General features: G+C 41.5%; 1 protein-coding gene across 1 annotated transcript in view; it reads right to left on the bottom strand.

Annotated features, from left to right (window-relative positions):
- The window catches only part of Itga2 (integrin subunit alpha 2), a 65,461-nt gene that overhangs the window by 4,387 nt on the left and 47,299 nt on the right, over positions 1-13,775 (bottom strand). Inside the window, exons 21-27 of the mRNA XM_028783282.1 lie at positions 13,248-13,340; positions 12,684-12,760; positions 12,515-12,598; positions 7,986-8,088; positions 6,630-6,740; positions 4,764-4,868; positions 2,514-2,627 (exon numbers count right to left, since the gene is read on the bottom strand). Of these exons, the coding sequence (XP_028639115.1) occupies positions 2,514-2,627; positions 4,764-4,868; positions 6,630-6,740; positions 7,986-8,088; positions 12,515-12,598; positions 12,684-12,760; positions 13,248-13,340 (687 nt within the window). The remainder of the gene's footprint in view (positions 1-2,513; positions 2,628-4,763; positions 4,869-6,629; positions 6,741-7,985; positions 8,089-12,514; positions 12,599-12,683; positions 12,761-13,247; positions 13,341-13,775) is intronic.

Raw genomic sequence — 13,775 nt, 5'->3', positions numbered from 1 at the left:
TGTCTTGCTGTTGGCATGTGCTATACAACACAAATTGTGAGCATCATGATTATGTGAGACAGAACCCAGCACTCAGATATTAGAGCCATTCGTATGCTCTGGCTATTAGGACTCCGTTGTTCTGGTTGCTAGGGTACCAACATCTTCATGAAGCAATTTGCTGACTATAGGCAGAAGCCAGCTAGAGAGGATATATTTCCAAAAAGTGAGTGATTTGTTTCCTTTCTGCTGGCCCAGTCTCTGGTTCTTCTTAATTTTCTCAAGATGGAAGATTGGGTCATCTGTTACCCTAAGCGCTGATCTTTTAAACATTATTAGAGGTGCAACATTAAGAGTATTTATATGGGCTATGTGTTTGGAGAGATGGCTCAGCAGGTTAGAGTCCTTACTGCTCATGCAGGGGACTTCAGCTCAACTCCCACTTGCATCTTCAGTTACAGAAAATCCAGTTCCCTTTCCTCACCGCCAAGGGCACCTACATGCATGCATTACATACATATAAATCCATGCAGGCGCCACCACACAAATGAATGCATCTCTTTTTAAAGTTTTGATGATGGTAGAAATTTAATGGAAAGTGGCAGTCACGTTACTATGCTAGGCTGTATCCCCTGTAGACTGTGTGATGAAATAATTGTTCTTACAAAGCTAATATGGCTGCCCATACAGAGCTGGCTGGTCTTACACATACCCAATATCCTACAATGTTAACCAGTAGAAGGAGGTATACTTCACAGAGCTAGGAAGCAAAGCAGCACACTTGCTAGCATTCTCCAAGGTTTTCTGTACAATAGGCAGCCAATGTTATTGGAAGTCTGTGTAGTCAGTGTGTGACCAGTACTAGGCTGATGTGCACTGCATCACAAGAAGGAATAACAGAAGGCACTGCATAGTGGGCCCCATAATGGAAATGAGACCCAAATCTCAGACTGGATCATCTATTTGGCTGTTAAGAAATAGATGAAAGTAAGGCTTCTCAGGGATCAGGGAGACATACTGGGCTTGATATCCAGTAACTTTGAGTGGTGTTTTCTTGGTTTATCAACTGTACCTATTGTGAAAAAGGATACATTCTCTACTGCTTAAGAACTTGGCTTCCAGAAAAAAAAAAGCTACCTCTGAGCCCGTTGAGGGGCGCTCCCACAAAGCCTGATGGTTAAAATGCTGTAGCTTCAAGAAAACTCCAGAAAACGCAAATACTTTTTGCAGAGCTGAAGTGATGATATTTTGATGTGCAAAAGTCAGTTTTCCTTCCCACTTGGCCAAGTTCGTAATGAAAATATTTGCTCCTCAGATCTAAGGAGCCAGGAACCAATTGGTAAGACGGAGCACTAAGCTACAGCAGCTGGGGAGGATGTGTCCAACATCATGTGTCACATCTTAGGACACGGAGCTGTCCCAGAGGCTTCAGAGCCAATGCGATTGACCAGAAAACAAAAGAAGATTTAAAAAAAAAAACCCAACACCTCAGTCTCCCCAACTCTCCAGTTCTTCAATCTTTCCCTAAACTTTCTATTTTTATATTATATCTTTCCTCAATCTGACTGTGTTTTGACTCCAGGGCTCAGTTAGGAGGGCACGCTCTAATCAACACAGAGAACGGAGATTATTGCCGATTGTGAAATGGTGAAAAATTGAAGGAGCAGAGTATAAAAAAAATAGATCCATTGAGAGCCATACAGAGCCCGAGAGATTCAGACTAAGGTATTTTGTCAGCAGTCAGAGGCAGCATTGGAGGAAGGAGTAGCTAGTCATTCAGGCAACCAGCATCAGAGAGGCTGAGGCCTGTCCTTTCTTCCATTGCCTGTATTTACATTTTTCCTGCCAGACTAAATCCTGTCTACCCAATCCCTGCTAAATTGTGCTATGGTAGGCTCACACTGTCCAGAGAAACAATGCTAATTGTTTTCATGCTTTCTTTTTCAATGAGATTGAAGTAGCCTAAGAGCTGTACACTTTCTTGGCATAGTCATCAAATTAAAGCTAAACCAGAAAAGCAGAGTGCCTTGCCTGCTTTCATAGAGGAAGATAGACCCTTCTTCTGGATTTATCTTCTGCATGATTTAAGATCAATAATGCAATTAGCTGAGAACCCAAGGAGAGAGACAGGGGCATGACCATTTTGATTCAGCTGTGACTGCAAATAAAGAACTGTGAGGACATTGGGAGGGAGATGAAGAAGATGCTGTTTATGCCAAGGACAGCAAAGGCATCTTTGGCCCTCTTCATGGAGGTGCCATGATTGGAGTGTCATCTAAGAGGCAGACCTCTGGATGAGGTCTCTCCAGATGATTCTGAGGCAAAGCCAGGAAGGCTGAGCACAGGAAAGGGATGTGAACTTATTACCTGGCTAGTAATTACTGGTTAGTTACCTACTTATTGCTCTGGTATGTTTGGCCAATGCTGACTGTAGGCAGGGTGCTACTTCATCAAAAGGTAGAGTCCATTTAGCGGCAAAGCTGCACGTGCCCTTGCTCTCTTGGTAACGCCTGCTGGGTAAAGCTGATACTCACAGCAGCAAAGGTTCTGTTCCAAACTCTGGTCGTCACATTGATAAAGTATTCTGCTTTCATGTGAAGGTCTTTCAGCCAGCAGGTGACTTTACTGCAGGAAGCGGTTCTGCAGTCCTTTCAGATTAGAATCAACAAGAGAGAGGGGAGGGGGAAGGAGAGAGGGAGGGGAGAGAACGAATGTTACTAATGCTAAAACTTTAGAAGAAGATAAGATAAATCTCAGTGCCAGGAGGCACCCCTGGAAACAGGCACTGTCAGACTCTATTACAGTGGTTCTCAACCTTCATAATGCTTCAACCTTTTAATACAGTTCCCCCATGTTTTGCTGACCCTGAACCATAAAATTATTTTATAGCTACTTTATGATTAACTTTGCTACTATTTTGAATCATAATGTAAATATTTATGTTCTCCAATGGTCTTAGGTGACCCTGTGAAAGGGTCATTCAACCCCAAAGGAGTGACTACCCACACCTGGGAACCACTGATGTATTAGTACTTGTAACTCTTCAAGAGATTTTGGTATTGTGTTTCAGAATGAAAAGAGAGTTGACAGGTTCCCCCAGCTATTTCCTGTTCATATTGATGCACTTGGAAATAAGAGAAATATGTAAAAAGAAGGGTCCACCTGTTCATTCCACTATTTAGGACCATAAAAGCAAAACAGAGTAACTAACTCATGTTATCAGCAGTGTGTTAGTAACATGTAAAGGCAAGTGAATTATTGAACACAAAGAACAAGTAGTATAATTTAATCATTAAACTTAATGATAATGTGTTTCTTAGATGAAAATATGTCAGTAAGAGAATCAGTAGTTCTCAGGAGCTAGGGAAGAGAGAGAGATGTGACTACACAAAGCATGGCAGACTTTTAGGGCTGTTAAGCTCCTCTATGTGCCACCATAATTAATGGACACAGGTCGTTATATATTTTCAAACCCCATAGTGTGAAGACTGGAAATTCCAACCATGAGCCCCAATGTAAACTATGGTTTTAGGGAAGGACATGTTAGTGCATCTCTGTCACTTGTCACACTTGTGACAGATGTACCACTCTATCATGGGTTTCAGTGGTAGACGAAGCCATGAATACGTGTCAAAAGGAGGTACATGGGAAAGTCTTCTGCATTCCACACAACTTTGTCATGCATTGCTTTAAGAAATAAAGCTTCTTTAAAGAGTCTGTGGGATCCAGAAGGACACCACAGTGGATCAGAGTACTTGCAAGCACTAGGACTAGAGTTTAGGTCCTCAACATCCACATAAAAAGCTTCATCTGGATGTGTATGCCTGGAACCCCAGTATTGGGGAGTCAGTGCAGGGATAAGTGGATCCTGAGAGTTCTCTGGCAATCTAGCCTAGGCAAAATGGTGAGCATCTAGTGCAGCGAGAGACCCTGTCTCAGGGTAACATGATGGACAGCAGTAGTGCCCGAGCCTATGTGTCGTTCACATGAGAGCATGTCCTCATACTTCTGTTTGTGTACCATACAGCCACACACAGCCACAAGGCACATACCATGCACACAGACACACACGCACACACAAATACACACATTCCACATCACATAAAGGGATGGGGCAGAGTTTGCTTAGAGTTTATTGTTTACTTACCCAGTGACTGAGTCTGTGCCAAGAACCATGCTAGGTGCTACACTAACTCTTCCCTAGAGGGCAGGCAGAGATGGGGAACAGGGACAGTAATCACATGGAATTCTGTTTTAAAGGTTAGCAGAGCAAGCATTGGTTCTGTTGATTCTGCTCTGCTCACTATCCCCCAACACTTCTGCATCTGCTACTTCCTCTAGGCTCCATTTCACACCACACATGTTCTGAGGATGCTGTGAACTGTCGACCTAAGCTTGAAAAATGTATTCGCTGTATCCCGATTCGCGCTCGCCATTAAAGTCAGAACACCCACTCCAGGGCAGCGGTTCCCAACCTCCCTAATGCCGTGACCCTTTAATACAGTTCCTCATGCTGTGGTGACCCCAACTCTAAAATTAGTTTTTGTTGCTACTTCACAGTTGTACTTGTTTTACTGTTATGAATCATAATTTAAAGACCTGATATTTCTGATGGTCTTAGGTGACCCTGATGAAACGGTCATTTGACCTCCAAATGGGTCACAACCCACAGGTTGAGAACCCCAGCTCTAGGGTGTCAGCTGCTGGGGTAAAGCAAAAGCCACGATTCCAACAAACACGAGATCACTAAAGGCAAGCTTGGTGTAATATTGACTTCTCCTCACCAATTCTTTCGTATGCCGGAAGTTTTCATTCTTGAAAGATACAGGAGAGGTGGTGTGTGGTAGCTTTAGTGGATTTATTTCTGCTGCACAGCTGATGTCACCAGCCTACAGAGAAGAACACCACGTCAGAATTGGAAAGCAAAGTGCTTGTTGTCATTCTTTTCAGCCTGCCAGGAAATCCCGCTGACATGTGAGGTGTGGGAGGGGCCCTTAGGCTCCTTTCTCATTGGCCTAGTGACAGAATCTTTTGTTCTTCAATAAAGGCTCAACTATTTCAGTGAGCAGATGTGACTGGATAAGGCAGGTCAGCTTCTCACAGCCTGTCATGATTTCAGTGTGGTTTGTACCTCACAGTTCACACTCCCTCCTGAAAAAAATCATCATCAGAGACCAGAGAGTCTTCATCCATCAGTTGATGAAAACAGTTGCAGATTACCATTAATCTGGAAATATTAAGGAACTCTGGGAGTCCTGCTAAGAATGAAGAGAAAGGATTGGAGGAATCAGAGGGGTCAGGGACATTACAGGTATATGGTCCACAGAATCAACTGTCAGGGACCCATGGGGGTTGCAGAGATCAGAGAGCCTATAGGAATCTGACCTAGGTCCTCTGCATGTATGTTATAGCTGAGTAGAAGTGGGAATTCTAATAGTGAGAACAGAGCCTGTGACTCCTTTGTCTATTTCTGGAACCCTTCTCTTCCTACTGGGTTGCCCTGTCCAACCTTGATGTGATTGTTAATGTACCTGGTCTTATTGTAGCTTGTTATGCCATGTTTGGTTGATGTCATTGGGAGGTCTATTATTTTTTGAGGGGAGGCAGATAGAGGGCATGGATCTGAGGGAGAGGGAAGATAGGACAGGGAGAGTAGGGAGAAGTGGAGAAGGAAAACTGCGTTGTGGTGTAATATATGAGAGAGGACTAAAAAGAAAAACTGTGGCACCCAAGGTGGCAGTATGGAGAGAGGATGAGATCTTTAAGAGTTGGGTCCCAGTAGAACATCTACTGGTTAATTCATTGGAAGGATGTTCTAAAAAATGGAGTGCAGAAGTCTCTCCAGTTTCCTACTTGACAATGTACTTCCAATTTTCCCTTTCTCTCTTATACCAACTACCGTGAGATGCTCACCAGAGCTGAAATGATGCTGGCATTGTATTTCTGAATCTCAGGAACTAGGGGTTAAATAAACCTCTCTATCTGTAAAGTTTACCTGACCTCAGGCATTTTATTGTAGCAATGCAAAATGAACTAATAATTTGCTGGTAAGACATTAGATCAATTTATACTACAAACAAACAAACAAACAAACAAACAAAAGGTGAGCCAATGTTCGGAGGTTTGGCTATGACAGGCGCTGTGTCTTGGTCCAGGCTGCACAGAAGAAACCCTGTTGCTTTCAAAGAAAAATACCACTGTTCTGGTCTTATATTCAGATTTATATTTCATTGCCATGATGTTTCTCTTTAAAAAGAAATTGTGGTGATTTAAATGAATAACTAGGTCTGAGTAATACTGCCTGAAAGTCTGAGCCAGCTGATTGAAGACCAGCTATTAATTGCAGCTCTCTAGTCCTGCTATGTGCCCACAATAGCCTTAACCTCTACTTCTCAGTTTTCACTCCTAGCAGGGCTCTGACCAAGTCAAATCACCTCCTGCCCAAAACAGATTATAAAATAATTTCAACCACTTCTGACTACTGAAAGCAGGTTGTTGATTTTCTTAGAACATATGAAGTTTGAGGCTAGTTTGTTGGGATCTGGGATGCATATGTGATCTCTCTTATTTCTCAACTTTCAGGTGCAGACACAACCACCCCTAAGTCTTGGGTCACTTCTATTTGTGTGACCAGTTTGTATTGTCCTTACTTGGTCTGTTTGTATTCCGGTCAGATACAGGAGTGGATTCTTTTCCTTGGTATACTGAGGGATGTGAATGGTCACCAATGCCATGCTCACTGGAGCACTTCCTGCTGTTACCTATGTAGAAAATAACACGAGACACAAATGCTGTCAGAAAAAACATCCATGATGCTATCGGTGATGCTGTTCACGATGAGGAGAATGGAGAATAGCAGTGTGGCTTGGGAAAGGAAATGAACCTCACTAAAGATCAGATTTCACGGGAAGATTAAAGACCATCAAACATTCAGTGGCCATGCACTCCCAAGCTGTCTGTTCCCACTGCTGGCAATTAAGTTGGTAGTGTGGCTGACACTTCATACAATGGCTCACACTTATACTCTTAATAGTGTTATTTTTCTTTTTACTACGAATTGATTAACAACCCTATGAAGCATGTGGTTGCCCTCCTCACTTTCTGAAATACAAAATCTGGGTAACAAATCAAGATTCTTTTCCATTAAAGACATGAAACTAAACTTCAGAGCTGAAGATGTTCGTGGGCTAGTGGAAAGGCAGAGATGAAACGCTTACTGACTCAGGGAGGCAGGTGGGTTCCTCTTTACATTGCAAAGGTTCTATAGCATGCATTTCTAAATTAACCGTTCTGTCAAAACTTAAGTTTTTTCTCTCTCTTTCTTAGTCATACTCTATGGCCCAGACTGGCTTTAAACTTACACCAGTTTTACCTCAGCCTCACAAGCTCTGTGATTACAGTGTGTTTCTGTGAATTTCTCTAAATAACTGATCTCAATCTTTAGATTAATAGTTACTTATACTTACAGTTACGTTATTTTGAATCCACTCAGAGCATTTTAGGTACTACTTTGCATGGCAGTACAAAAGCCTTATGTGTACCATATTGATGTACTTTCCAAACAGGACTGGTCTCCAAGCATAAAATAGTGTAACGGACACTCCCCCGACCCAGTAACACCATTGTAATAATGCCTTAGTGGGTAATCTTGAGTATTTGCTTTGAAAACATGTTATTTCTCCCTTACCTAGGATACACAGCTAAACACAAATCCCTCAACTTATCTGTCATCTACCTCAGAGTTCTCAAAGTGTGACACCCAAGGCAGCAGCATCCGTAGCATTGTGTGGGTTCCTCAGAAGCTCACTTGCAGGCTACCACAGACCTTCTGAGTCACACACTTGGCGCTGAGGCTTAGCTGTGCAAGCTCTCTCGGTGCTACTGCATGCTCAAGACTGAAAACCATTGGCACATTGCGACCTTGCTTCACTTCTTCCTAAGCCTAGACACCTTTATTTCTCTCCTCCTCTTCCTGGTTTGTCATCCTCAGGACAAAGTTCACCAACCTTGAGGGAGAAGATGAATTTAGGACCAATATCTTCAACACTGTTGATGACAGAAGGAGCATTCTCATCTGAAGAGATCTCATAAAAGTTTATGTTGGTGGATCTGTTGGGTGATAGCAGTGAAGCCAATTATTTTAGTTTTTCTGTTTCTCTTGAAGCATCATATTTACTTTACTTAAGTGTCTTCTAGTTTGGATTAACACCAAGACAGCTCACGTTTACTATAGAGACACCAAATGAGTATTCTACCTTCACACCAGCATTTGAAGATTCCACTGAGAGACTATGAGAATCTGTCTTTCTGCTTGACTGGTGTCTAAGGAGGCTAGAAATCGCAGTGCTGCCTATACCCAACAATAGTGGTATACGTCATATACACCTTGAGCACCATAAATATGTAGAACCATTGTTAGTATTATCGTAATACAAAAGTTACTAGATAAAAATAATTAACACAAAAGGTTTTTAAAAATACTAAAATTACTTAAAACTACTTCCTTTCAAGTCGTACCCCTTCACTGTCTTTCCGAAGAAAGTCTATGTCTATCAGTAGCCAAGTTTCTAACATAGGTATAAAAGTCTTATCTTAGAACTGACAGTTGTGTTCATCTCCAGACTGCTGTTACCCTGGCAAGGGTGTTAAAAAGGCTGACACCCCAGCTTTGGTGGTTGGATTGGATCTGTGAGCCCAGATTGTTCTTTCATTGTGGCTCTAATACAATGATGGGTAACCAGCCACTAGCTCCTGCAGTGTGCATTACTAAATGCCTTTCAAATGCGATGTGGATTTATTTTATTAACCCTTCTCTCATTTTAGACCAACTCTAGTAATTGACAGTAAGTTGAGGGTTGATCAAATTTGTTTTCAATGTTGCAGGACCACTCTTAAAAATCCAAAACTTTTATTTTGATTGACCACACAATTTAAGGTTCCAGACTAATGCCTACAAACATTGAAATGCCCAGGCCAGAGGCTTCCTTCCCCAGGAGATGCTTGCATTGTGTTGGGCATGAAGGAGCTGATAGCCAGAGTGGGAGTCTGAAAAGCACTGTGCATTTCCTTTCATATATTCCCACCAAGTATCTGTAATTTATCTAAATTATAGGATGTTCGGTTCATTTCCTAAAAGAATCCACTAGACTTTTTTCGAGACAGAACTTTTTTTTTTTAATCTTCTGGGCACCCCCTTCACTCCCTCTCTCCCTTCTACCTCTCTCTGGCTGCCCTCATCTCTCTCCCTCATTTAAGAATGTTCTTCCAGATTTTTGGAAGGAAAACCTGTCACATAAGAGTTGAATATATGTGGGTATTTATCAAGGTTTTGTGCATATGAGAGGAAATACTGATGTGTCAGCCTTGTGTGGAAAATGGGAAAACTAAAATTTAAAACAGAAAACCCAGCTATGATACTCTCTTCGTTTTCCAGATGTTTATGTAAGTCCCTTACAGAGCCATTTTTAAATTGATGGATATGGTCTGCTTTTTTGTATTTTAAGAAGATCTGACACTTTTCTACTTTACATAAGTTTCCCTACCTTGCTTATGGGTTACAATAGTAGTGATCTAAATTGAAGAGGGTCCTGTTCAAAATAATTCTATTTGTATTTATTATATGCATAAACTATAACTGCATTTATACAATATTACAGTAGCTGCTAAGGGTGGTACTTTCCTCACAAGTTTTCAAAATATTAAAACTTTTTTTACAATATTGGTTTTGATGGTTACACAAACAAATATGTAAACCAGCCAAATATCTAATTAATACTGGAGTGGTTACATGAATTATGACTCATCCAGAAATAGAATAAATTAGATAGGTATATCTTGATACGAAGACAATATAAAGACAAGAAAGTATGCTTTAGCATCCTCTTTGGATGCGTAAAGTGAGAACGTGTGTGTAAGTGAATGTATACAACCTTGTAGAAAAATGAACTTCTTGTATGGAAGATATTCTAAAATAGCCTTGTTAGTCATTTGTGGGGGCTGTCACCAAGGTGGTAGAGAATACTAACCTCATTTTTCATTTTGAGTCTTATTGTAATATTTATATTTTCCAAATACACACATGTAATGCTTAATAAAAGAGAATCATGTCAAAACCATCTGGGTGTAGGGTCAGAAGTCATTTCTTTAAAATTTTCCATCATTGTGAGGTGGTGGGCTGGGAGAAGCAGCTGGGTGCCTGGTTGAGCAAGTCTTGAACCCCAGACTTTTATCAGGACGGCAGGTGTTTGGCTCTGCCCCAGGCGCTGGTTCTTTTCATACAGCTTCGGCCCTCCACAGCCCCTCCCAAAGAGAGGTCTATGACCGTCAGTCACGGAACAGTGCCTCAGGCTCTCCCACACGTAGATGAGGTACTCCAAGCTCTCAGACCAAGCCAATAGGCGTTATCTGCTGTCAGACCCTAACCCACCCTGAAACTGTATATAAGGGCTCTATTCTGGAGAAGTAAAGGTGTGTTCGAGAATCATCCTGGTGTCCAAGAGTTTCTGTCTCAAGAGCTGTAACACTTGGGGAGAGATCTGCTCTCCCGGAACCTTCCTGGGACTCCAAGTTGCTTCCTTGCCAGCTAGCCGGCTTCCTATCAGCCCAGCCTTGGCCAGCTCAGTGCTGAGAGACAGGTGCAGCACCTGGGAGTGACCGAGCGGTGACAGTGGAAACTCGGGCAGAGGCAGCAGCGGGGGCAGGCAATCTCTCCTCCCTGCTCGCACTCTGTACCCTTTGGCCCAGACCTCTCACACCAGGCCTGGCCGTTGACCAAGGGACAGTGGAGACGCCGGTGGAGATGCCGGCCGGCAGAGGCAGCGGCAGAGACAGTAGCAGACCCTCCCTGCTCTCACTCTGTCCTCAGCCGGGAGATCATCGTGGGACACCCTCTGGAACCGGGGACCCACACATCATAAAAAATTTGACTATGTACCTTAATATTTTAAGCACATATGATAGAGTCTAGTAAAAGAATACATTAGAATAAAATTGCAATCATAAACATGTGTAGCTAAGATACCAGTAAAAGTAAGGTCTTATTTTAATCCTCTATTTATTTCATGTCAACATAGGTGAAAACACATAGACTTAAACCTTATGTATTTAAAAGAATACAGAATCGTATACATTAGAAAAAGTTCCAGTGAAATGGCGGTTCATATCATGGTGGCTTTGTTATCAATTGCTTTTTTTAAGCAAAGAGATTTTTTTTTTTTGAAACTGTAGCTACTGATGCATTGCTCAGGGCTGGATAGCATAGGCTCTGTTTTGTTTTGACTTTTGCCTTTGTGACTCACTTGATACAAATGTATTGACTTCAAACAGCATAGCACATACTCCTTTTCAATTTTGTTTTCTGATTTATTGCCTGAGCTGTATGCTCCATGCTTTCCCGGACTAGGCTGGTAAGGCCGGAGTCCGAGAATGTAATTACCCATAGAATTATTGAGAAATCAGTATTGTGCGTTTTTAGGGGTCTTTGGTTTTCAAGAGGAAGTAGCCTTAGTTCTCAGAGTGAACTTAGATGGAAATTGCCTATAGCTCCTGTAGGATTTGTATGTTACCCTTTTCCCAAGACACAAGCTCCTTGGAACAAGTAAAACTAATTGGTGTTTACTAGCTACATTTTAACCACTGTCCTCGGGTTGACTTGTGTTTGGAAGACAAGAAAAAGGAAGAAAGCCTTTCCTCATGGATGCCTTCCTTTGGAAAATCCCTCATTTCTTCCTGGTTGGAAGAAAACCATCATCAGTCATCTCTGGGGTTTTCCATTAAGGAGCTAGACTTAGTCCAGTTTCCATATCAGTTTATTTGCCCTGTGACTCCATTTTATAATTTTTGTGTCCTTTCAGTGTCTAAGATGTGGTGCTGGGGACTTCCATGCCCAAGAACAGGTGTATTGCTTGACATCTAGGATGCATATTATAAATGGGGCAGTGAGAAATTCTGACAATTCTCAAGGCCCCTGAGAGTATAATTCAGTGTTGAAGGATACAGGAGTTTTTGTTGTTGTTGGTTTTTGTTGTTTGTTTTTTTGTTTGTTGGTTTGTTTTCTGATAGAACTCAGGCATCTCACCACCTTTAGGGGATGTTGACACATATTTCAGTCATAAACATACATAGCTTAGATGCCAATAAGAGTAAAGCCTTATTTCAATCCTCTATTTCATGTTAACATAGGTGAAAACACATAGACCTTATGTGTCTAAGAGAGTACAGAATCCTGTACATTAGAAAAAGCTCCAGTGAAGTGGTGATTTTTATCATGATAGCTTGACATATGTTGACATATGTGACGAAAACATTTTCCCTCTCCAATTCTGGTACTATTCTGAGTCAATAAACCTCAAAGGGCAAAGTGTCCCTAGGCATCAGTTTATCTGCATATTTCTAATCTAGTTCACTGATAGAAAATAAATTCATAATCTAAGACTGGATAAATAGAGGACTGTCTGTAGTCATGAGCTCAGTGAGTTAATACCAGGGTGATGGGAGATGTAAAAAGCTACCCACCCGAGTAGCAGGCTTCACCTACCTGGCTAAGTGGAGTTCAGCATCATACAGAAGAGGAACTGTGAGACTGACTGAATTGTCTGCTTTGTTTCTTTCTTGGCTCTCACTATTAAAACAAACATTAGACATTACTTAAAGAGAAATCTCATAAAAGCTACCGACCATGAGTTTATGATTTCATTGCATCTTACCTGAAGGCTTGGAAATTGATGGCCGCCTGATTCTGGAGGTTTTGAAGATTAAAGTCGAAGTTAATGGTAAAAGTCACCTACACACAACATTAAAATCCATCAGTCCATGATGCTCTATGCCAGGAAAGTGTTCTCTAGCAAGATGAACCCTTTCTCCTGGGATTCTGAATTTTGTCTTAAAATGTTACATGTGTAGCCCACATCTCTTCGCCTTGCTTTACCTTGTTAATCTGAGAACAGAGCTCAACTTCTCTCAGTTTCACACACTGTGAACCTACATTTGAAAGAACTGCCAAGCTTTGGGTTGACCTGAAATTTACTTATAGCGCTTTGACCAATGTTGGTCAACATAGCCACACAAAAGAACATTCTATGTTGTATGTGCAGTTGGAAAAAGGTACATGGAGGAAATGCTACCTTTGTTAATCATGTAAACAAAGTAACCTCACTGAAGGAACCATGTCTGAGAATGTAGCTGCTTTGTGATGTCTGTTAAATGATGATGTCCAGGAAGGACAGCGCTCTTAGTTGTGGAGGACTTGGACTGGAGGATGCAAACTGTACCTGCTGCTCACTCGTTAAGGCAGGGTATCCCACATCACAGGTAACAGATTGCTGCGATGAACCAACCTGGCATGTAACTTCTGTTCCGTCGACCTGATCAGGACCAAAGAAATAGCAATTAAGTGTGTGTATGTGTGTATATGTATGTATGTGTGTATATGTATGTATGTGTGTAGTGTGTGTGTGTATGTATGATGTTTGTGTACATGTGTGCTGTGTATATGTGTATATGTGTGGTATGTGTATGTATGTATATGTATATGTATGTATGTGTGTGTGCATATATGTGTGGTGTGTATATGTGTGTATATATATATATGTGTGGTGTATGTATGTGTGTGTGTATATGTGTGGTGTTTATGTGTGTGTATATGTGTGGTATGTGTATATGTGTATGTATGCATGCATAGGCGTACATATATATGTGTGGTGTGTATATATGTATGTATACGTGTGGTATGTGTGTATGTATGTGTGTATATGTGTGTATGTTTGTGCATACTCACACTGAAATGTGTACAAGACCAT

This window comes from Grammomys surdaster, unplaced genomic scaffold, assembly GCF_004785775.1.
Source record: "Grammomys surdaster isolate TR1022 unplaced genomic scaffold, NIH_TR_1.0 99, whole genome shotgun sequence".
Classification (NCBI taxonomy): Eukaryota; Metazoa; Chordata; class Mammalia; order Rodentia; family Muridae; genus Grammomys; species Grammomys surdaster.
Note: the sequence above shows the minus strand (reverse complement) of the source record. Positions and strands in the feature narration are given on the sequence as shown.